The sequence below is a fragment of the Bidens hawaiensis genome, unplaced genomic scaffold, assembly GCF_021521415.1.
Source record: "Bidens hawaiensis isolate Kalapana, Puna unplaced genomic scaffold, B.hawaiensis_p1.1 tig00028227_1, whole genome shotgun sequence".
Classification (NCBI taxonomy): domain Eukaryota; kingdom Viridiplantae; phylum Streptophyta; class Magnoliopsida; order Asterales; family Asteraceae; genus Bidens; species Bidens hawaiensis.
The window spans coordinates 218,783-243,969 of NW_027494586.1; the positions used below are offsets into that span (position 1 = coordinate 218,783).

Consider the following 25,187-nt stretch of genomic DNA (forward strand, 5'->3'; position numbering starts at 1 on the left):
TAAAATCGCCCCGAAAGAAAACCCTTAAAACCATTTACCCGAATTCATCTTCACTCATTTTGTAACATCTTTGCCATCCGCTCGTTATCATTATCAAATATATCTTCTTAATTTACTGGTATAATTTTCTTCTATACTATTTGATTGTTTTATTTACAATTAGGCTTTAATTTGTTCTATAGACAGTAATAGATACATAACTCTTACATATAAATTGGTCTAATTTTAGAGGTTTTGGTTACAAAGGCCATACATTAGTTTTAAGTATTGAATTCTCTTTAAATTCAGATTGTAGGGAATAATAATAATAATAATAATAATAATAATAATAATAATAATGGGAAGCAGAGCATTACTTCTGCTATCTCCAGCATTTAAATCTGATCATATTCTGCTCAATCACTTCACAAAAAAATATGGGTTTCCTCGAACCTTTATACAGACTGAGAGGACGCAAAGAAATGTTGTATCAGGCTGCTTGTCTTCTTGTAGTTGGATCTCCAAGTTTTTGGAATGCTCCAAATTCTACTTGAGCATCCAAATCTGGGTCAATACCAGCAAAAACATCTCTAAACAAGGTTCGAGCACCATGCCAAATGTGTCCGAAGAAGAAGAGCAAAGCAAATGAAGCATGTCCAAAAGTAAACCAACCCCTTGGACTGCTATGAAAAACCCCATCAGATTTCAAAGTAGCACGATCTAATTCAAAAATTTCCCCGTAGGGTTGGAGCCCGGGAGTATGCGGTCCATTCCAGTTTGGAAAGACCAGATGTCGCCCGTTTAGCAGAAACAGCTCGTATCTCTCTTACTCCACAGGAGGTAGCCACTCGATTATTCACACGGTTAAAAACAGTGTTGTAGAACTTGCTAGTCGGGCGGTGGGGTACCAACTAGCGGTTAATCAGATATAAACGTTCACGTAAACATAACAAATCAATGAGAAAACCAAGGTTCGATTGCCTTTTAAAAAATAAAAAAAAGTCTGACTTTTGATAGATTTAGGCCGGTTTGACAGAGTTTGACTAATTACCGACTAATGACACCGATTAGAAAAATAAATAATCAGTAGCTCACCGACTTCCGAGTAGTTGCTGATTTTTTCCGATATTTACAACACTAAGATTGAATGATAAGTTGACTGTATATTTTGGTCTTGATGCGTATAGGCTGAAGAGTTTGCCCCCAAAATTCAGCAAGTGGTAGACTGGTAATCCTCTTTTTCTACATATTTATTTTACTTGATATTATGTGTTTCGATTTTCAACCAATCGAATTGAACTTATCTTGAACTGTTGTGATTATGTTATATGTTTATTTACCATATTATAAGTAAGTCGAGATTGATGAGTTTAAATGGCGTGACTTAACATGTGCTGTGGAATAGGTTTGGGCAGCTTCAAGATGTGGATCTTCAAAGTGTTGAGCCGGCAATACGCCCAGGTGTGTGGACTTTAACATGTGTTGTATATATGGTGCTTTCTGTTAAAAATGTGTGACAATCTTTTATGTTTGGGATAACATACAAATGTTATGTTTCTTGTTATAGATACCGAAGCAGGCAGCTTTCGTGAGGATAGTCCTGAAACATTTGACAACAGGTACTATGTTTTTTATTTTTATTTTCTTGCTTGTTTTTAGGATGCGCGATGGGTTATTTTTGTACATAATAGCCTGAAAACAATGTAATGGTTTTGAAGGGGTATGCACCCGCCTTAACATCGAGCGGGGCGGGTCAACCCATAAGATATAGACAAGAGGCTTGAAATCAGGATGTCATGAAGACACAAAGCCAAAACCTATGCGCGTGGCGCATATCACATATGCTCACGCATCACATATGCTCACGCATCACATATGCTCACGCATATCACATATGCTCACGCATCACATATGCTCACGCATATCACATCTGCGCGTGGCGCATATCACACATGCTCACGCATATTACATATGCTTACGCATATCACATACTCACGCATATCACATCTGCGCATGAAACATCTGCGCGTGAGAATAAAGAGAAGACCTTGCGCATCCCCGGGATAGGCGCATAAAGGACAACACAACAAATGAGACAATAGTCTAATCCAAATCAGGATAAGGACAACCATGATTGTACTCATCAGACAACCTTCCAGAAGGTATCTTTTAAGGAATAAAGAATGTGCTGATGTTGACAGTTGCCAATGAAGGGTGGACAACTCAGCAAAACCCATGTGCCACCACGTGATGGCACATGGGTCAGGTAAAATACCTTGGTCAGAGAATAATCAATGAAAAAGCACCAGGTGTCCTAAGTACACGTGGCGCGAAGCAATAGGAGGAGGCCAAAAAGGCCCTAATTGGGTCTGAGCCCAATCATTGGAAACCCTAATACTATAAATACCACACCACCTCCACAGTTGGGGTCAGGCAAGAAAATATATTCTAAGTCCTTTACTCGTTTTCACATTCTTATCTTCTCCTACAATATCTTATTCTCACACCGGAGGGTTACCCCAAAGAGGACCCCTCTGTCCCTTTCTGAGGGGTAAGCTCACGGTGCTGCTCGTTTTGTAGGTGGAAGAACTCGTATCTCGGAAAACCATCGGTGATATAGCACACTCGTACCCGAGGAACGTTGATCGTATACAAGTAAGTCAATCCACGCTTCTTCATTGGCGCCATCACCTGTTACAACGGCAACAAAGCCACTATTTCATCAATTTTCTCTCTGAAAATCTTCATCATGGTTTCCGGTGTTCGAAACAATGATCAAGTTCTGGAGGATAATGAGCTTGAGGATGTTAATGAGGGACATCAGGTTCTGAGGGCGCCGCGTGACACTGCGCGCACCACCAGTAACCATCCCTTCAACACAACACCTCATAGTCAGACTGAAACTCCTCCAGACGATCTCACGTTCCAAAATCTGACTTGTGCAAAACAAAAAGGACCAATGGGCCCGGAAGTTGAAACCAATGACCCTAAAGAATGGCTCATAAACGAACAACGGCGTTTAATGGACAAATACAATGAGTTGGTAAAACACAAAAAGTTAGCCGATTTAACGCAAAGGCTCGCATTTGATAAACAAACCATTCAGGGAACAACAAAAAAGACGTGCACGCTGGAAGACGGTCATTCTGTTCACACCGAACAAGCTGATATTAGTGATGAGGAAGAGGTGCACAACATGAAGAAGACGCGAGATACTCATGCAGGAGGTTCACAGCTTCGCGCACACATGCACATAGCACCTGGAGCCAAAGCCGATATGGATTTATACACACCATACAACCCACAAGCGAAAGCGCAAGTGGACGTAACCACACCATATAGGCCAGCCATCTTGGTAAAACATTCAAAATTCACTGAGCGCATTGCGATGGCTCCCATTCAACACAAAACCAAGATGCTAAGTGGTTTAGGCAAGTACGATGGTACAACAGATCCAGACGATTTCTTACAAGGTTTTTATAACACTGGAAACCTAGAAAGCTGGACGATGCCAACATGGTGTCACATGTTTGCTCGCTGCCTCACGGGCGCAGTGCGTGTCTGGTTCGAAAGCTTGCCGACAGGACAAATCGATGGGTTCGAAGAGCTATTGGAAAAGTTCCAGGCTCACTTTGTACAGCAGCGCAGACACACGCGCGACCCTGATGACATCATGCACTGCGTGCGCAGGAATGATGAAACCATTGAAGACTACATAACTCGTTTCAATCAGGAATCTCTTGCAATTGGAGGCATCACTGAACAACTCTTGCGCGTGGCCTTTATACAAGGTGCGCGCAGTGATCAACTACGCAGAGCTCTCGTGAGCAGAGAAGGCATGCCAACCACTTGGGCTAAGCTTATGGAAGCATCGCGAGTCTTCGCGCGAAATGAAAAACAAATTGCCCAAGACATAGCAAGAGATAAAGGGCATCAAACAGAAGCACCACGCAACAATGCAAGAAGGGGCAAACAAAACTCCGTATGGTCTAGGTTGCAACAAACCAATTATTTTCCCGCAGAAAATCAAGCGCAGTAAAGTTCACCCCAACCCCAAAAAGACATTCTTAATCGCGGAGAAGGTGACAAGAAGGAAGGCGGCAGAGAGCCTAACAGACCTCTACCAAGAATATGGACTCCCCTCACCAAAACGCCTTCGCAAGTGTTAAACACAGAGAATGTCCAGTTTAAAAACCCCAGGCCATTACTCCATAAGGGACCACCGAACAGTGGCAAATATTGTGAGTTTCACAAATCCACAGGGCACAACACTGATGCATGCCATCATTTGAAGGATGCGATCGAAAAAGATGTGAAATCAGGCAAGTTGGTTCACCTGGTAAAAACTCCAAGACCAGAGAACGAACAACCAGACGGAGCCTCAGCCAGTAAAAAATTCAAAAGAATCTGTGTAGCTGAAGGAAGAAGGCAAGGGCAAAGATCGAGGAAGAGAAGCGCGCAAATCCAAGGGGATTGGCGCGAGCAACAAGTAATCTTTCCAAGAATCAGAGGAGGCCCGTCTAGCAGCAGTCCCCTAGTCATCACTGCACACATCGCTCATTATGAGGTGTCAAGAGTCCTGGTGGACATCGGTAGTGAGTCAGACATCATGTATGAGCAATGTTTCAGGAAGTTGGACCCAGCAGACCAAGCAAGGCTCGAAGTTGTGAGTGCACCAATCTCGGGTGTCTCAAACGAAATTATTCACCCCCTAGGTCAGATACAATTCGAACTAACTATGGGGGATGAGAAGCACAAGCGAGCTGAAATTGTCAACTTCCTGGTCTTGCCCACCACTTCATGCCATAGTATGATCTTGGGTAGAGGAACGATTGCCCAATTCAACGCCATACCGTCACCAGCGCATGGCGCGTTGGGGTTCCCAACACCAACAGGAGTAACATTTGTGTACCGAGATCATTTATGCGCAGTAATAAGTATACCTCGAGAGGGGAGAATGAAACTTCCAGTGGCAAAAAACGCGCCAGAGGAATGGATTCTCAACCCAAAATTCCCAGAACAAACAATCACAATCGGAGCTACGATATCAGATGACACAAGAGTGAGAATGAAAAGATTGCTCACAACGTATATGTCAGTCTTCGCGTGGCAACATTCTGATATGACTGGGGTTCCGCGAGACCTGGCGCAGCACTCTCTCAACACATTCAAGTCCGTGGAGCCAATTGCTCAAAAGAAAAGAGTCATGGGAGACGAGAAGACAAAGGCCATGAATGAGCAAGTAGAAGATCTACTGCGCGCGAATATCATTCGCCCAATACGATATCAAACATGGGTAGCCAATCCTGTGATGGTAAAGAAGAGCAATGGGTCATGGAGAATGTGCATTGATTTCAAGGACCTCAACAAGGCGTGTCCAAAAGATTGTTACCCCCTCCCAAACATTGACATGAAGGTGGACTCTGTGGTGCCATTTAAGCTCAAATGTTTCCTGGATGCCTATAAGGGCTATCACCAAATTCAAATGGCACCACAGGATGAAGACAAGACTGCTTTCAGAACCGACAAGGGTGTTTTCTGTTACACAAAAATGCCCTTTGGTTTGAAGAATGCAGGAGCCACTTACCAAAGACTCATGGATGCAATTTTCAACGAGCAGATTAGAAAAAACTTAGAGGTCTACGTGGATGATTTGGTGATTAAAAGCAGGGAGGAAAAACAAATGCTCAAAGACATCGAAGAAACCCTTCAGCGCCTAAAGGAAGTAAACATGAAGCTCAACCCGAGCAAATGCACATTCGGCGTGGAAGAAGGGAAATTTCTCGGCGTAATGGTCACCAAGGATGGTTTCAAGGTGAACCCAGAGAAGGTGGAGGCTATCCTCGACATGCCCTCACCATCCACCATGAAGGAAGTTCAAAAGTTGAATGGTAGATTGGTATCAATTAACAGGTTCCTAGCAAACCATGCAAGCAAATCTACCCCATTCATTAACACTTTGAGAAATTTCTTAAAGAAAAGCCAATTCAAGTGGACGCCTGAGGCCGAGCAAGCTTTCAGTGAGATAAAAGAATGTCTGATAAATCTGCCAGCGCTCACAGCTCCACTACCTGGTGAAACTTTAACGTTGTACCTGTCAGCAGGAGAGCACGCCATTGGCGCAGTATTATTGGTGGATCGCAAAGGAATCCAAACACCAATTTATTATGTAAGTCGGGTGCTGACAGATCCTGAGACGCGCTACACCATCATAGAAAAGTTAGTTTTATCACTAACGCATGCGTCGCGCAAGCTTCACAGATATTTCAATGGTCATCCTATTGAAGTCCTGACTGGTTACAACATCCAGCAAGTCTTGCGGCGTCCCGCGCTCTCAGGAAGGCTGACAAAATGGGCGCTGGAATTAGGGGAGCACACGATCACCTATAAGCCTCGTCCAACAATCAAGGGACAAGTCTTAGCTGATTTCATCGCAGAAATCCCTGAAGGAAAAGTCGAAGAGGCTCAGCGCGAAGTAGACCCTCCGCAAGCCAATAATGAAGAAAACGTTTGGAGATTATTCACTGATGGAGCTTCAAACAACGAAGGGTCCGGCGCAGGCCTCAAACTGGTGGATCCAGAAAATCATGAGTATACTTACGCAATCAGGTTGGATTTCAAGAGCACCAACAATGAAGCTGAGTATGAAGCCCTGCTGGCTGGTTTGCGCATCGCGCACAAGTTCGGAGTTAAAAAGCTAGAGGCTCATGTAGATTCATACCTGGTAGCAGCACAAGTCAATGGCCTTTATGATGCCAAGGAAAACACCATGCCTCTGTATCTAGAGAAGGCGAAGAAACTCACCGAACAATTTGACTTTTTCAGAATCATACACATTCCGCGCAGTGAAAATAAGTCTGCCGATGCGCTAAGCAAGATGGCATCAACCAGCTTCGATCATTTTGGCAAAGATGTCAGGGTGGAAGTAATGAGCAACCCGTCAGTGGGAGGGAAGTCTGTTCTTGTAATTCATACAACACCTTCATCATGGATAACTCCAATAATGGGATTCTTGAAGGAGGGAAAGTTACCAGACGATCGCGCACAGGCGAGAAAGATAAGACACAAGTCGCAGAATTACGAAGTGCTCGATGGTACGTTATATCGACGCTCTTATCTTGGACCACTCATGAAATGCCTAGACGTGGAGGAAGCAAGCTATGTGATCAGAGAGATACACGAAGGAATCTGTGGAATACATGCTGGCCCGCGCATGGTGATCGCCAAGGCAATGAGCGCAGGATACTATTGGCCAGGCATGTACTTGGACGCGTTAAAAGAGATCCAAAAATGCAAAGCGTGTCAGAGCTATGCGCCAAATGCCATGCGGCCAAAGAACAACTTGATTCCGGTGACCTCTGCATGGCCTTTCCACAAGTGGGCAATCGATATTGTGGGTCCCTTACCACAAGCGCCAGGGCGAGTAAAGTTTTTGGTAGTGGCAGTAGACTATTTCACAAAATGGGTTGAAGCCAAGCCACTGGCAAAAATCACAGCCGAGGCAATGAAGCAATTTATTTGGAGCCACATCGTATGCCGTTTTGGCCTGCCCATGGAAATCGTGAGCGACAATGGCAAACAATTCACTGACAGGAAGATATCCAGTTAGCTCAAGGAATTGCACATCAATCAGGTCTTCACTTCAGTATACCACCCTCAAGGGAACGGCCAAGTGGAACGCGCGAACCAAAGCTTGCTGAATGGGCTGAAGAAAAGGTTGGAGGGAGAGTCCCATGCATGGGTCGAGGAGTTACCTAATGTCCTGTGGGCGCACAGGACATTAAGCAAAACCAGCAATGGCGAGTCCCCGTTCAGCCTAACCTATGGAACGGAGACTATGATTCCAGCAGAAATTGGATGCCCATCCTATAGAGTGCTTATGATGAGTAAGACGGGTAATGAGCAAGAAAGGAGGTTGGATCTCAATTTACTTGAAGGGCGCAGAGAGGCGGCTATCATCAGTGAAGCCAAATACAAGAAAAAACTAGAAAAATATTACAATCAGTGCGTGAAAGAATGTCACTTCAAGAAGAATGATTTTGTCCTTCGAAACAATGAAGCTAGTCGTGCAATACCCCCAGGAAAGATGTCTCCCAACTGGGAGGGACCTTATCAAGTCTCGGAAGAATTGGGAAAAGGCGCATACGCTTTAAAAGATTTAAATGGAAAGAAGATCCCGCGCACATGGAACGCAGCACAACTTAGAAAATGTTTCATGTAAAAGTTGTCAAGTTTGTAATCAAGGCTTTTTAAGCCATTATGAATAATGATACGCGCTATTTTCTCTTAATATGCGTTTTATTACCTTTTGCATACATGTTTCACACTTCCCTTTATTAATTTTGAGCAATATGACAACATTGTATTGACATCAAACTAAAAATAAAACGAAGTAAAACATACATGCGCGAGCTTCAAGTTCAAACGCGTTAACGAGTTTTAACTCTAAAACGTCAGGGCCTTAGCCCAATAATATGAGCCTTAGCTCAGGGCCTTAGCCCAATAATATGAGCCTTAGCTCAAATTACTCATAGCATCCATCCTACGTATTGCGCAGCTGGACCATAAAAATACCTAAGCACAACTAAGGCAAAGCACATGCCAAAGCATAGTTGTTAAGGTCTCAGGTCGGGGCCGCGCATGGGATTATAATGGATATAAGCAGAGTAACACATACTGACACGTAAAGGCTAAAAAACTCATTCATAATTCCCTATAATAAATGCACGATAACGTCGCGCAAAAGAGGAACAATGAAATGCTAAGGCACGTGTCAGCATATTCAGAATATTGCAAAATAACTTGAAATATGACAACTGTTAAGGATTAAATAAAATAATTTCTTTACAACCTTGTTCAAGTTTCAATGTGTAAGCATACCTTATATTCAACGAACACAAACATGCAATATAAAGAGATGAATTGGGAATGCGCAAGATGCGAATAAGGGAAAAACAAAATTTCATTCCAAAAACATAAAAGTTTACAAATTTACAAATGATGAGGTAAAAACTACAAATACAAAAAAAAAAAAAAAAAAAAAACAAGAAGGGCTTTTCAAGTCTTTATATCAATATCAGCCTCTTCATCGTCCTCATCATTACTTCCTCCCTCAGCATCTGGCGCAGCCCGCTCCTCGTCATCTCCAAACTTACCATAATCAAGCTGTTCGTCTTGAATATAGTCGTCTTCTATTATGATAGCGTCAGGAGTAGGTCCTTTGGCCACGCCAGAGCCGCTGGCAGAGGTAGCGTTGCCCGCGCCATCATCATTGCCACCAGTCCCTTCACATTCATCAAGTAATTTCTTTAAAGCGCCAAGATCGGGCTGGTCAGCAAGCGCGGCTATCTGCAAGTCACAAGGAACAGTATGAGTACAAAAGATTATGAAAATAAGTCAAGTAAACTCATTAAGGTTAAAATACCTGCTCAAGGATGGGAATTGGAGTATTCAGGTACTTCTCCCCCACCTCAGCCATGTCAGCGCAGACAACGTCGAGCTGATAAGGGTAGTCGGATGGATTCTTCTTTAGCATGCCATATTCATAACCATCCTTAAACCCTTCAGCTCGACCCACCAAGCGCGACGCTGCATTACAATCCATCACAAGGGTCTGAAACTCGTCTGAGTATTTCATCGCATAAGCGCAACGAGTCACACCCTGTGAAATCAGCCATTGACGGTCCTACGCGAGGGAAGAAACAGACGTCTCAAGAGCAGGGATCTGAGAGTTTAACAACTCAACAGTTTCCTTGGCTTGTTTTAGCTCTTTTTTGTCAGACGCCGCTGCCGCCAAGGCTTCATTCTTTTCCGCTCGCGCAGCATCGAGCTCTTTCTTCAGGCGCGCAACCTCACTCTCCAATAAAGATTTGTCAGTATTAACCTGCGCAATAGTTTGGTCACGCGCCTCTGCTTCCAACTCCAGGTCACGCGCTCGACGCGCGTACTTGGCCGCGTATGCCTCTGCCGCTTGCAGCTTCTCCCGTGCAGCTTGCAGCTCAAGCCCGCGCTTCACAAAAGCAGCGTTGGCATTTGCCCGGTTCTCGCTAAGTTCTGCTTGGAGTTTCTCAGCCCTCTCTCGGGCATCAGAAAGATTCCAAGCAGAAATCTTAGCCTCTTGCTTGGCCTCCGCAAGGGCATCACGTATCTTTATATAATCACTGCGAAGCTCTTGGGAGGCAGCAAAAAACGCAGACCCAGCAAAAAGGTGGTCATTAAGCAAGTCCACGCGAGCGCGGTCCTCTTGAAACCTCCTTTCAGCTGGAGGAACAGAGTGAGCCCAAAAGTCTTCACATACGCCCATGGATTGGAATGAGCTCTCTTCAGTGATATTCCAGCTCGGGCGGTATATGTGATCGGCTCCCTACAAACACAAAGCAACGCAAAGAAAGGTTTTAGTTATCTAAACACTAATTTGGAAGTCTGCACAGCGGAGCAAAATAAACTCATACCTGCGGAGAACCGGCAGAAAGGTTAGCGCCAGCTGGTGAGCTCCTGCCCGCCCCATGAGAAAAAGGCTGCGCCACGAAATCTCGTGGCTCTATAGGGCTTACGCGGCCACCATCAGAATCTTCAAAATTAACCTCCTCATCATCCTCTATAACAGGTCTCTTCTCCTGCGACTTGGAAGAATCAAAAATAGTCTCACGAGGAGGGCTGCGCGCAAGAGGAGGTGAGGGAGATCTTGACGCTGTTAGAGTAGCGCGAAAAATAGTCTCCTGCTCCTTAGTGATCCCAATGAGGGGAGATTCAGTACTTGTGGGAGCAGGAGCAGAACTAACGGCGCCAGCGCTAGCAGTACCACCAGCAGCTTGTGTGCCAGCTATAATTCCTATGAAAAAACCAACAAGGAGAAATGATTCATGACTTGAACTACAGGAAAAGATCAGACAATCAAAGCGCAATAGATACCTTGGCGCACCGCAGTCCGCGAATTAAACATCGCCATGAAGTCCATTTTCCCCCTTTTTGAAGGCAAAGCAAAGGACTTCAAAACAACCTTCGGCATAGCCTTGGCACCTTGCTGCGCCTGAGGTTGAGCCACCAACGTTGCCGGCTCAACAAACATTTGAGTGAACAAAGCTTTATTAATAACTCTATCAGAATCACGCTCATAAAACCACAAAAAATAAACAAAGTATACCTGTTGGAGAAGACGAAACAGCAGGCACAGCACCGCTTCCCTTGTCCGCCGCGCGCAGAGATAAGGTGGCGGCACCATACCTCGTGTGGACGGGAGGACTGCCCACACCTTGAGGCAAAGAAGACGAGGAAAACTTGGAAGTAAAACCCTTGGTTTTCTCAAGTCCCTTCGCCTGAGTAGGAGGAAGATTCTGGGCACAGAGGCATCATCTTTTTTATGTTTTTTACTGGCCCCTGCGCCAGTTTTGCCTTTAGCCTTGTGCTTGAGTTTTTGCGCTTCAGCTTCTTCCTCCTCCACTTCCTCTTCCACAAGCTCCAACTCATAATTAGCGAGCGCATCTACAATACGCGCAACAGAAATGTTAAAACCAAATTTGGTACTCTAAGGGCCTAAGCACAAATACAAAGGCTTACCAGGCGCATCGCTGTCAAAACAAAATTCTAAATCGACAGGGATGAACATATCATCGAAGCGATCAGGGAAAGCAACTTCCCCAGCGCTCAGCGCGACAGAGCCACCTTCCGTATGCTCGTCATAGGCGGCGTGGATGTATTCCTTGCTTTCTGCATAAAACAAGACAAGTGATATCAGCAAAACGAATTATACTCGCGCAAAATTAATGCAATGAACAAACAACCCACCTGAGCCATCAACATGGATGACAGGCTCAGTCCCGCTGTCAATCCACCTCTTGCTCATGCCAAACCCCACCAACGCTTCCTCGCAAATTTTCCTGGCGGGGGATGGTTCAGCAGATAACTTCTTTACCCACGCGCCAGATGGATTCTTAAGAACGTCATCATCCGCGGGCGCGGAAGTAATCGCGCGCATAGTCATGCGGATGGGAATCACACCAGCCTTGATATAAAAGAATTTTTCAGCCCAGTCATGAAGGCTTTTGAAGGAAACAGTGCAGCACTTAACCTTCTGACTGCACGGTGTGAATGAGAACCAAGAATTTTGGATTTTCGGCTTATAAAAATATTGAAAGCGCCGAGTGGTGGGCTCCTCGCGCTGAGCTTTGCACATGAACTCAAAATGAGTCATGCGCACTAATCCACAGGGATGAACCTGAGATATATGAATCCCGTAAAACTGGAGGAGCGCACCTATAAACCTCGTCATTGGAAGACGAAGATTACAGTGGGTGAAAAAATGAGAGTATAAAGAGATATAGCCGGCGGGAGGATCCGCCGCCATTTGCCCGGTCGCCGGGAGCAGACAGCCATACTCAGGGAGAAAACCCTGAGAGGCGACGAGATTATCAAAGTCAGATTGTTTCAACTTGCAGGGAATCTCATCCCATCTCTTCACCGCTTTGTTCTTCCCTCCCTCCTCCGACGAGGCCTCGGCAACCCGTTTACCCTTGCCGGTCTTCTTCAAAGTAGACATAACCACTGATTTTACACGGCCTTTACTAGGGGAAATTGTGGTGTCTGGGTTATCAGACATACAATTGCAAATCGAACAATATGGTTACTTTAAGCACGGAAATCTGGAAGCAAAGATAAAGGCTCCTAATCGCAATGTAAATTGAAGAAGCAAAAGCTCTGAAAATGACAATGGAGATGAAGAAAAAACCGTTCAAAAGGTTTGGTTTTATAGGCCCAGGGGAGAGAAAGAGAAACAAGTAATAATCAGATCTACGCTCACGCGCCCCCACGCGCAGGCGTAGGCCAACATAAGCGCGACACGTGTCCCTGACACTGTATGAGGAGACGTGAAAGGCAACTGTAGCACCTCGAGCACGCGAAAGGCCTGACACATAACGTCTCCATCTCTGATGCATGTCAGCATCAACCAACCACGTGCATTGACGATTCGTTTTAACCAAAGGGATAGAATTTCGCGCAACGCACATAGGAGAAATGAAAAAGAAAAGACAAACCCTATTAAAAGAGCAAACTATTAAGTCTAATATCTATCTTACCTCGCTCGCGCGAGACAAGACACACATTAGACTGGGGAGCTTGAAGGGGTATGCACCCGCCTTAACATCGAGCGGGGCGGGTCAACCCACAAGATATAGACAAGAGGCTTGAAATCAGGATGTCATGAAGACACAAAGCCAAAACCTATGCGCGTGGCGCATATCACATATGCTCACGCATCACATATGCTCACGCATCACATATGCTCACGCATATCACATATACTCACGCATCACATCTGCGCGTGGCGCATATCACATCTGCGCATGGCGCATATCACACATGCTCACGCATATTACATATGCTTACGCATATCACATACTCACGCATATCACATCTGCGCATGAAACATCTGCGCGTGAGAATAAAGAGAAGACCTTGCGCATCCCCGGGATAGGCGCATAAAGGACAACACAACAAATGAGACAATAGTCTAATCCAAATCAGGATAAGGACAACCATGATTGTACTCATCAGACAACCTTCCAGAAGGTATCTTTTAAGGAATAAAGAATGTGCTGATGTTGACAGCTGCCAATGAAGGGTGGACAACTCAGCAAAACCCATGTCCACCACGTGATGGCACATGGGTCAGGTAAAATACCTTGGTTAGAGAATAATCAATGAAAAAGCACCAGGTGTCCTAAGTACACGTGGCGCGAAGCAATAGGAGGAGGCCAAAAAGGCCCTAATTGGGTCTGAGCCCAATCATTGGAAACCCTAATACTATAAATACCACATTCTTGTTTTTTCCTACAAGAAAATATATTCTAAGTCCTTTACTCGTTTTCACATTCTTATCTTCTCCTACAATATCTTATTCTCACACCGGAGGGTTACCCCAAAGAGGACCCCTCTGTCCCTTTCTGAGGGGTAAGCTCATGGTGCTGCTCGTTTTGTAGGTGGAAGAACTCGTATCTCGGAAAACCATCGGTGATATAGCACACTCGTACCCGAGGAACGTTGATCGTATACAAGTAAGTCGATCCACGCTTCTTCAGGTTTGGTGACAGGGAGGCCATAATAGCTGCTATTCCAAGTTATGAAGAGCCATACATCAAAGTTCCAAAAGCCTTGAACAAGGATTAATACAGTAAGGTTAGCATTTCATTTGAAAGAAGTATTTAGTTGTTTTTTTTTAACTTATTATTTGACCATTTTTGACATTTTCAGGTTTCTTGGTGATTGGTCGCTTCTTTCTTATGTGAACGATTCATATGGTTTCCTATTATTTGACGTTTTACTTTTTTTCCTGGTTAGGCTTTGTTGTTTTAGTGTTAAAGCTAATTGTTATTTTGCGCATTTGAGGATTGGTATTGGTGCATAATCGCATCCAATTCTCGATGATGAATGAACGTCTAAACCATTGTTGATCAATTAATGTATTGGTTCAAAATTTTCAAGCATGTTTTTTCAGATGCAGACTGTAGTCTACTTTTGTATCAAGAATGCGAATCAATTTCATAGTTAACAATTTAAGGTATCTTTGTTCATAGAATTTGTTTGAGAGTTGTAATCAATAAAAAGAACATATTTGGTTGGAAAATGAAAATGAATCCTGTCTTGTAAAAAATTCAACTTTTCTTCTACATAGTAACCAAAGAATTTGAAATCACCCCCTCACAACTATTGTCACCACCATCACCATCAACACTGTTTCATTTTAATTTCTTTAACAAGTTTAAATCAAACATGATTGTTTAAAAGTGTCATATACTTTTCAACTCAACTTGGTGACATATTTCAGCTCAAATTCGGATACCATCTCATCTAGTAGTTCCATTTCTAATTCTTTAAACTATAAACTTATCATTACCGCCATAACCATCCGCATAACCCGATTATTTAAACATATCAAACAGGTTGCTTAGAAATTATCAAGTTGTAAATCTGTTAAAGATTACTAAACATGTCATAAGTAGAAACGCATGTCGAAAGGGGTTAGTTAAGCCGCTTTTTTTTTCCAAACTATTTCTAAATGTTTACAACCTTCTAGCCTGTTATATTTAAAAATAATTATATTATTACAGTGATAACATAATTTCTTGGCATTAGCCATTTATAAAATATCGACAAAATCCTGCTTTATTCAAGCTATCAACCGAAACAGTGTAGCTCACTTCCATGCATCATAGCTCAATCCGCCACAACCTATATATTCGATTAACATGTCTGGCCGGCTAACCCAACAACACCAGCCAGTGTGTGGGTGCACAAACAACCATTTTTATATTAAATAATAACACCCACATGCAAGAAACACAATGGTATTAATTAATATGAAACATCCCACATATCTTAAAAACTAAAGGTAGCCACCTTCCTTTTCTCAGTTGGCTTATTACACAATATGTTGAACATATGCATTTTACTAATAAACGTCCAGCATCGTTCCCCTTAATATCGCTTCAGCTTTCCTCACTTCCTTCACTGGCCCGATTACAAAAACCTATGCAAACAAAATTGTGAGTGTCGGGTCGGCTTGACTTCATAACAAGAACGTAAGCACGATGTGATGCAACATTTACTAACCTTGTCTGGTGGTCCCTTGTCACCTCCAATGAATATTTCAGCACTGTCAATACAACAAACTCATTATCATTAGATATAAGACAAAATAATACATATCTAAAAAATAAAATTAATTACTTGCAAGACTCCTTAATAGCCATAATGGAAGCTCCTTTTCTTCCAATAACGCGACCCATCTTCCCTGGTGGAACATCAACGACCGCTAGTATCTCTTCCTCAGGAGCCTTATTATCTGTAAAAATCTCCTCTGCAATAAACAATTTAATTAGAAACATACAAAAAAAGATAACAAAAAAATAAATAAATTAATAAAAAGAACTAACCGGGAATTGGAGGGAGAGGTGGCCAGTCAGCATAATTATTATCACTAATGCAGAAGCAACGACAATATAAAGCACCGCGAACCGCAAGATACCACAATGATTTTTGGTTCATTTTTACCACCATTTTGTTATATATATACAGAAGAAAACGAACATCGTCTGTAGCTGCACGCACCATCAGTTCAGACAATGGCCTATATTTCCAGAAATTTGGGTCCTGGAACATTGTCAGATTATAATTATAATATTATTCCCGAGTCCTATTTTGTAACAAAATGGACATTGATTTACATGTGCACGAACCTGCCTGAGAAGAACTCTAACTTCTTGCTTCTCAAGATAAGATATACCTGTTTCCAAAGCCTAAATGTGAGGATGCAAGTAACATAATAGATTTCAAATGTTATAAAATGCAAGGAAAAAAAATTAAAAATGATAGGTACCGCAGTAACGCGGGTCAGCAAGAAGACCAACAAATGATATGTAGTCGTCTGGTACTTTTGTCACGCCTTCTTGCTCCTCAATCAAAGTGTACGCAATCTGTGCAACAAATAAATAGTTATTATAAGTTATAACAATGATAAATAATAAAAAGTTATAAAAAATATTGACGTGTGATGCAGTGACCGTCACCTGGGTGTCAAATACATTGTTTAACTTAATGTTGAATTGAAAATACAATGCCTACAAAACAGACGTAAATAGAGGACATCAGACGAACAACATTATTTAAAAAATGAAAATGTCGTAACAGAATTAAATAAATCAAAGACCTCACTATCGCGTTTACAGTCATGAATTACTTTCAAGACATTACTAGATTCAAGTGCAGGCTTACACGCTTCCACAAGTGTTCTTCCGCCATCTATTGCATCAACTAAGTATATAGCATCTGGAAAAGCTAACTGAAAACCAAAAATAACAGTTTATTGAGAATATACACTAATAATAATAATAATAATAATAATAATAATAATAATAATAATAATACAAATTTCTAAAAAGTCAACAAATTTACCTGCATGATACATAAAGTTCCATTGCGGCAAAGGTCAACACCTTCACAGTCAAAACCAATCACCAATTTCTTATCAGGGGTCGGTTTCAAAAATTCAGGTGGAAGTTGACTTGCATGAGTAACAATGTGGACCGGAACTCCTTCACCACCTGAAGATAATTTCTAGTAAATATATAAAAGTATAAAATTAAACTAAAAATCCAAAAAAGGACTAAGCGGCCAACTTGCTGCCTGTTTGCCTTCTTTTTCGATGCAAACACTACTCTTAAACGAAAAAAGTTTTTATTTAAAAAAAACCGTTTACCTGTCACTTTATTGTAATCGTTTATCAAAAATTGATCTGGACAAACTAAGATATGGTTATGAAGATTACATATACTAAAAAAAATCTAATTATTTTGCCCTATATCACAGTACAAAAGTAGCTATGAAAATTAAACACTCGGTGAGACGGTGACGGTCTTTTGACAATCCATATCAGTTACTCACTCTGACACAATAACTGTTTTAACTTGCAATAACTGTTTTCAAAAGCAGATGTTTGATTTGACTATCACTTACAAGAACCCTAAAAGCAGCACCAACAATTTGCCCCAAATGGCTAATTTTCCCAAATCAAGAAAACACAAAAAGTTAACAAACAAATTCAATTAAACTGATTTCAAAAGTGGGTATTTACAATCTATGAAATAGTTACAGAACCCATTAATAAAGTCGTGAAATTGGCAGGATCAGATTGGGTAAAGAGTAACTAAACAACATAAGATGAACCCTAAATGATGAATGGGAGTATTAAGATACCGGGGTCAGGCGGAAGTGGGATGGTGGTCAGACGGTGAGAGGGAGTCGCCATGGCGATGATGATGGAACAATCCAAGTAGATCAAGAAATAATTTATTAGAAAGTAACGCCTCCGATCTTTACTGAAAGATAGATATACGACAGATTTGATTTTGTTTTGTGATTGGATTGATTTAGACATGCATTATGAACTTGTACGGTGTACTTTGCTACCATTTATTTTACATTTTAGTTAAGAAAAATATATAAATGAATGGAATATAAGGAAAAATAATTATATGAGGTAATGGAACGAATGAAAAAAATAATGGAATGGATTATTATCGTTTCATTGAGATGTTTTGATTAACATGTAGAAATGAAATAAATTATTACTTTGTGTTGTTTGTTATATAGAAAAAAACGAAATAAAATTAAACTGGTAGTGATTGTCGGGGTAATGGCGGTTGCTGGTGGTGGTGGTGGCGGTAATGGGTGGCAACAACGGTGGTGGTGGTAGGTGGCATACGGTATATTAATGGTGACTGGTGGTGGTAGTGGACAGTGGCGGTGATGGTCAGGAGCGATGGTTGGGGGTAGTGGCGGATGATAGTGGTGGTGGTGGGTGGTGGCAATAAGAGGGCAATGGTGGTGATGGTGAGAGGGTAGTGACGGTAATGGGTAACATCTTGAAAATAACTGGTTAAAAATACCAAGTTTCAATAGTACAAGGACTTAAAATATAAACTCTGGTTTCTTGTCTGGTTGCGATACGCGACGTCATAGATGTATGTCCCGAATCTGGATCACTACAATATGATATCAACACAACAAGTATAGGTGCGGAATACCTATACTTGGTGATTCAAGAACACTAGTAGACAAAGTAAATTAACACGATGTTGCTTCAAAACACACGTATATTGATGAATACGTCAGGTGCTTAAGCACTTACAATATTTGATAACCAAAATGCTAGGAACGAACAACCTTAACCCTATACATGACAACATCTATATATAGGGACACCACCAACTAGCCAACCCAAACCAACAAATGCCCACCGAGAACACAAAGGTGTTCTCGGCTTACATACATACTAAACCCAAACCCAAACTAAACCAAACTACATACAAACTAAGCTCAAACCACATAAACTGGGCCATCTCCCCCTTGGTTTGTAGCTTTATCTCTATTCGTGCTCCATGTAGTCTACATCGGCATCCTTTAATGCTCCAGCCCAGAACTTGTTATTGATGATAGACGCAACCATGCTCGTGTATTCTTTGTCAGCAGTTTCAAAAATTGGGTCGGCTGTAATCTGAAACGTGCTGAGAGTCTTGATAAACTGTTCTCCAAACTTCAACAAATCCTTAGGGTCGACAAACCGGTATTGACCTTTCCCCATTTGTAGCTTAATAATGGCCGTAGCAGTGATAGAATCATAGAACCAGAATCTCATGTTCTCCAACGTGCCATCGGGAATGGCATCTGGTACGGGAATGTAAGTAGCTTTCTTTGTGGGAGGCCACATTACATTCACCATTGTTTTTCCTGTCCTCGGATCTTGAACGCCCTTTGCTTTATTTAAAAATGATTCGACAGTCTTCATATTCAGGAAGCCTCGATCGACTTGTCTTTTCAAAAAATCCCAGAATTCTATGACGCGCTTGTCATTTGATGGATTTGTAAATGGAGCATTTATTAAGTCACTCAAATCCACTTTAGTCCAGGAATCAAAGTCTTTCATCTTCTTATAGTATTCCATTGTTCCTGACTTTCTCTTAACCCACCACATATTCTTATCCGCATCAAAACCCCATGATAGAACTCCAGATCGATCACCGTACTTGTCAGAGAATCCCTTTTGAAATGTAACAACAAATCTCTCTGGGTGATCCGATGATACAACATTCTGATCTGAGTTCTTTGTCACCAGCAATTTCTTCTTTCCCTTTTCAAGTAGTTTTTTCTGAATTCTGCATGATTTCTATTTGGTGACTGGTGGTGCTTCCATGTATTGCTTTAAAGACTCTGATTCTTCTTGTCTGCTAATATCAGTGTTGTCAACTGGACAAACAGTGGAGTCCTTATCTTGATCAGCTGTGTGAGGTTGATACAATACATCTTCATTACTCTTGAATTCATCTCCAAATTTATGAACTAGCTTTTGTTGGAGATCGAGATACATAGCCGTTAAGCCTCCCATGCCAGACTGCAACTCTTTAATCTTGGCGTCTTTGTCTGAGTTTCTAGCCTCAAGTTCCTGAATACGGACATCCTTAATCACCGAATCCTGTGCGAGTTCAAAGACTCGTCGTTACAATGCCTGAACATCTACAGGAGCGTTCTCAAGAACCACACCTTTTCCCTTGTTCTGAAAGTAGTTCTCTTGCATAGCAAGGATTTGGGCAACCTTATCGGAAACACCTGAGCTTGATTGACCCTGAACAGATGGACCAGATGAACCAGAGGGAATATCTGAAGGGTTTGAGCATGGAATTTCTGTCTCAAAATCAAAATCACTGACAAAATCACTAGACAGCAACTCCTGGAAAGATGGTTCAGCAGTAGGGCTGGTAGTTTATTCTGGTGCTGGTATGGGTGTGGGTGTTGGTGTTGGTGTCACGTTGGTTGTTTCGACTTCACGGTCCAACTCTCTAGATCTCAAATCATCCCTTTTTCGTTTACGATGAATGAGATCAGCAGCTGGTTCTTCAACATAGTCTTCCTCAAGATTTTCAGTAACTGTCTGAGGAGGCTTCAGAGCAGTTGACTGGAATAGAGCTTTAGCAGCTTCAAGGGCCTTCAATATTTCATCATCAGTAAGGGTGGTTGACTGACGATGTTCTTCTTCTTCTTCCTCATCATCAGAAATCTCAAATGTTGCAGCACGTGGTTGAGCGGGCGCACGTGCTCGTCAGCAACCTGAGCTACGACAGGCTCAGCTTCGGTCTCAGCAAAACGACCGAATTTTACTAGAGGTCTTAATCCCCTATAAACCACTTTGGCTCCCTTCCTTGACTGTTTCATTAACCCAAAGGAATTGGGTCCCATAGACTTCATGTCCAAGGTCTCAACAGATTTAACCAGATCGGTGTAATGAGAATCAAAAATCATCTGCAAGAACCTTGGATACATCAGAAACATCTCCTTCTTCTTTGCCCTTAGGTTGCTCATCATTTCATTGAAAACGAATTTGGAATAGTTGTAATTCCAATCCATGATCAGAGTAGCAACGGCAAACATTTGGGTGTGACTGATCTCATCTGATCCTTGTCCAGTACCTGGTAATCAAAGAAGAACACTCTAAATGGTGATTAGTGATGAAGGTTTTGATCTCGGCAAAGAGGATTTAGAGAGATGAGAGGGTTTGGATTTTGTAATAAAAGTGAAAAAAGAAAAACCTTTTAGAAATACTTATACCAAGATCAAGCAGGCCAAAAACCCTTAATGGGATCAAAGCAGGCCGAGAACAAAAGGCAGCCCAACTAGAGTCATGACCCAACAAAAGTGACCCAAATCGTTTCAAGCCCAAAATTAAGAAAACTTAATTTACACGAACGTTTCGAGGAGAGTAACTTCGAAGGAAAAAATAAAAATATGCAAGACAAAATAAAATAAAAAAAAATAAAATAAAACTAAAAACAAAATTTCAGTGAAAGACTACTCCCTTTAATTTATAAAGTCGGGATCAAATTTCAGTTCTTAGTAAGACTGCCGCATTTTTATGAAAAGATCCGAACATGGAATCATATCGTTTAAGGTACTATCACAAAGATTCATGTTCAGCGTTATTATGACATCAAGAGACAAACAGGTTGATAGCGTGTATCTCATACTTAGCATGATTTTTCATCGTATTAGTGATATGATTAAGGTTCAGTTCGGCATAAAGCTTAGATGGACATCACTCATGGACCTGTGATGCCTCCTATCTCTTCTCAAAGCGTATTTGACTTTCCCCAGATCAACCCAATTTGACTCCAACCCCCTAGTGCTTGATCAAAAATTTTAAATAAAACGGGCTTAGTTTTTAAGGTTGAACGTTGGACTTAGTGCCAGTAAACTGACAAGCCTTTCATTCGAGACATGACATGACTTACTTGTGTGCCCCCATCTCTGTAATTCTAGTTTGACCCTTTAAGCCTTGATTATGAAATAACATTAATAGAAATAAGTAAATATAATCATTCTTTTTTGCTTCAATAATAATAGTAATAATAGCTTGACGATACAATATTTTTGGTGATCAAGACACTAGGGCTCGTGTATAACTGGGTAATTGCTTTTCTGCCTATCATTCGGAGAGATGTATCTGGAGACATGCACATGTCTTCAAAATGACTCTCCACATTAAGTTTAGCAAATTTAATTTATATCACTTCAACTTTTACGCATCATGGAAAGCTACCATACACATCAATGACTATTCTAGAGCCTTTTAAGCTTAATAACTTCACCCGTTAGGCACACAGAAACAATTTATCTATCACTTTCCAAACGTTGGATCAATTTTCATTTGAAAATATTTTGAAGCTTCTAAAAAACTGTTAATTGAATAATAATATCACTTCCCATGGAGTTGAATAAAACACATGTGTTAAGAATTCAGTCACCCCGGTCACTTTAAGCCTTCAGGTAAATGGCTATCCGTTATAACCACAGGTGGTTAACCGGACCAAACATGCATGAAAACACATGTCCTTCCAACTCAGAGTTACCGACATAATTTTAAGTGAAAGAATGCGAAACACAAAACACATAATAATCGCCCTGGGTGCTTTCAGTCATTAGGTAAATGGCTATCCTGTGAAACTACAAGTATAACACCGGACCAACCATATACAAGTATACGTCCTTCAAACTTGAGCAACCGACATAATATTAAGCGAGAGTGAATCTTGAAAAGCAAAAGAAATTTTTATTTTTTTTTTAAAAAAAAACAACGCACACACACTATTTTTGTCTTTTTTGTTTTTTCTCCCCCTAAATTTGTGCAAATATGTACAAATTTATCCTCAAAAAGACTCAATCCTCGAAACGATGCATTTTAAGAAAACTCACAAGCACATTAAATTTTGTTGTTCCGACCGTTTTGTAAATAAATCCGCCACGTTGTTGTCGGTGTGAACTTGTTCAAGATGAATCAATTTCCGATCGAAACAGTCACGAATAAAATGAATTTTAATATCGATGTGCTTGATTTTAGAATGTTGGACAGGGTTTTTCACAATAGCAATGGCCAAATCATTATCACAAAAAATAGGAGTGTCAAGAAATTCCAAACCGTAATCCAGCAGCTGGTTTTGCATCCAGATAACCTGAGAGTAGCAAGCGGATGCAGCAACAAACTCTGCTTCAGCGGTCGAGGTGGACACTGTTTGTTGTTTCTTACATTGCCATGAGATGAGACGATCTCCGAGAAACTAGCAACCGGCTGTCGTGGATTTCATGTCAATGTCATCTCTACCATAATTGCTATCAGCAAAAGCATAAAGATCAAATTTTGATTGTTTGGGATACCAAAGTCCTAACTTCGGTTTTCCCTTCAGATATCTAAAAATACGTTTAACAACAATTAAATGAGAGAGTTTAGGATTAGCCTGGAAGCGAGCACATTGACAGGCTGCAAACATGATGTCAGGACGGCTAGCTGTGAGATACATCAGAGACCCGATCATCGATCGATAGTACGTTTGATCTACGGGACTCCGTTCAGGATCAGATGACAAAAGCGGTCTCCCTGCCATTGTAGTATTAGCACTCTTTGAGTCTTGAAGTTCAAACTTAGCCAGCATATGTTCAACATACTTTCCTTGATGCAACAAAATTCCTGTCGGACTTTGGCGAACCTGTAAACCCAGAAATGTTGTCATTTCACCCAACGAGCTCATTTCAAACCTTTTCTTGATTACACCCTCAAATTCTTTGCACAAATCGGCACTGGTAGATCCGAAGATGATGTCATCAACATAAATCTGGACCAGAATCAAGTCTTTTCGACAGTTTTCCGGAACAAGGTTTGATCAATCGTTCCACGCTTGTAGCCATGATCAAGAAGATGCGCGGTCAATGTAGCATACCACGCCCGAGGAGCCTGATGTAGCCCGTACAGAGCCTTGTCTAGTTTGTAGACATGATTTGGTTTCTTAGAATCAACGAAACCCGGTGGCTGAGCAACATAAATCTCCTCTTTGACCTTACCATACAAAAATGTTGTTTTAACATCCATCTGATATACTGTGAACCCCATATAAGATGCATAGGCAAGAAAAATTCTAATTGCCTCAAGTCTAGCTACTGGAGCATAGACCTCTGTGTAATCTAACCCTTCAACCTGACGAAACCCGTGAACTACCAGTCGTGCCTTGTTTCGAACAATAACCCCGGTGTCATCTTGCTTGTTTCTAAAAACCCATCTTGTATCAAGAGCTTTCTTTCCTTTTGGCAGTTTAACCAACCTCCATACCTTTAACTTATCAAACTGATTTAGTTCTTCATGCATAGCATCAACCCAACTAGCTTCTTGAAGAGCCATCTCAACATTCTTTGGCTCGATTTGAGATATGAAACAGGAAAACATACAACTGTTTATGTGTCTGGTCTGACTTCTAGTGGACACCCCTGCTTCAATGGACCTATGATGTTTTCAATCGGATGATTCTTTTGGATTCTTGATGGAATTAAATGATCAGAAACATCACTGTTAGGTTGAAGATTTGTTACGTTTTCCCAGGGATCAGTAAGGGGGTTTTTCCAGCCAGGCGTTGCTGTACTGTGAGAGTACGAAGTGCCGGCAACGTATTCATCTGGAATGGCGTCTGGAAACAGTATGCTCCCGAATATCTGACGAACGAAACTCTCCCCCTCAACATTTGCAGTATTCTCAGACGAGATTGATGAACAATCGGTCTCTGAAGATTGTTTAGGCTGATTATCTGTTGTGGTCGAAACACTGCTTAACTCAATAACATCATCATTCAGTAACGGAGAAATATGAGACAGTGACTGAGAACTATCTTGTGTTACTTCCACTGTAGGATCACCTTGAGAGTCTGTGTTGATGACTGGAAATACATTGAAGGGCTTGAAGAATTCATTGTAGTCGAATAGCCAATCGGGACCAACATGGGCGTCAGTCTCATTTTCTTCTAACCAACGAACTTCATAAGACTCTAGAATCTGCTTGGTTGACTTGTTATAGACCCTATATGCTGTATTTCCCGCATATCCAATGAAGTAACACTCATCTGCCGCGGCCCCAAACTTTGGAGTGGTTTCTAGATTTAGTAAGGTGCACGGACACTCGAAAGCTATGAAATGTGCGACGGTGGGTTGATGGCCATAAACAATCTCATACGGAGTCTTTATCTTGGACTTGTTGATTATCACCCGATTCTGAACATAACAGGCCGTATTAATAGTTTCTGCTCAGAAAAACAATGGCAGTTTAGAGTCACATAACATCGTTCGATTAG

At 41.7% G+C, this 25,187-nt stretch overlaps 2 protein-coding genes across 2 annotated transcripts; one reads left to right on the plus strand and one right to left on the minus strand.

Moving 5' to 3' along the window:
• The first annotated feature begins 224 nt into the window (after window positions 1-224).
• Window positions 225-14,154, plus strand: LOC143576497 (glutamyl-tRNA(Gln) amidotransferase subunit C, chloroplastic/mitochondrial-like). The gene is made up of 6 exons (XM_077060573.1): window positions 225-480; window positions 723-819; window positions 1,167-1,207; window positions 1,385-1,440; window positions 1,547-1,598; window positions 14,067-14,154. Exons 1-6 carry the CDS (start codon window positions 338-340, stop codon window positions 14,140-14,142), a joined length of 465 nt encoding a protein of 154 aa, XP_076916688.1. The 5' UTR covers window positions 225-337; the 3' UTR covers window positions 14,143-14,154.
• A 1,153-nt stretch (window positions 14,155-15,307) lies between these two features.
• Window positions 15,308-17,790, minus strand: LOC143576487 (uncharacterized). The gene is made up of 10 exons (XM_077060565.1): window positions 17,728-17,790; window positions 16,927-17,075; window positions 16,682-16,813; window positions 16,542-16,592; window positions 16,352-16,448; window positions 16,212-16,258; window positions 15,909-16,125; window positions 15,703-15,832; window positions 15,586-15,628; window positions 15,308-15,502 (listed from the first exon to the last, which is right to left on the minus strand). Exons 1-10 carry the CDS (start codon window positions 17,777-17,779, stop codon window positions 15,425-15,427), a joined length of 996 nt encoding a protein of 331 aa, XP_076916680.1. The 5' UTR covers window positions 17,780-17,790; the 3' UTR covers window positions 15,308-15,424.
• Between the last annotated feature and the right edge of the window lie 7,397 nt (window positions 17,791-25,187).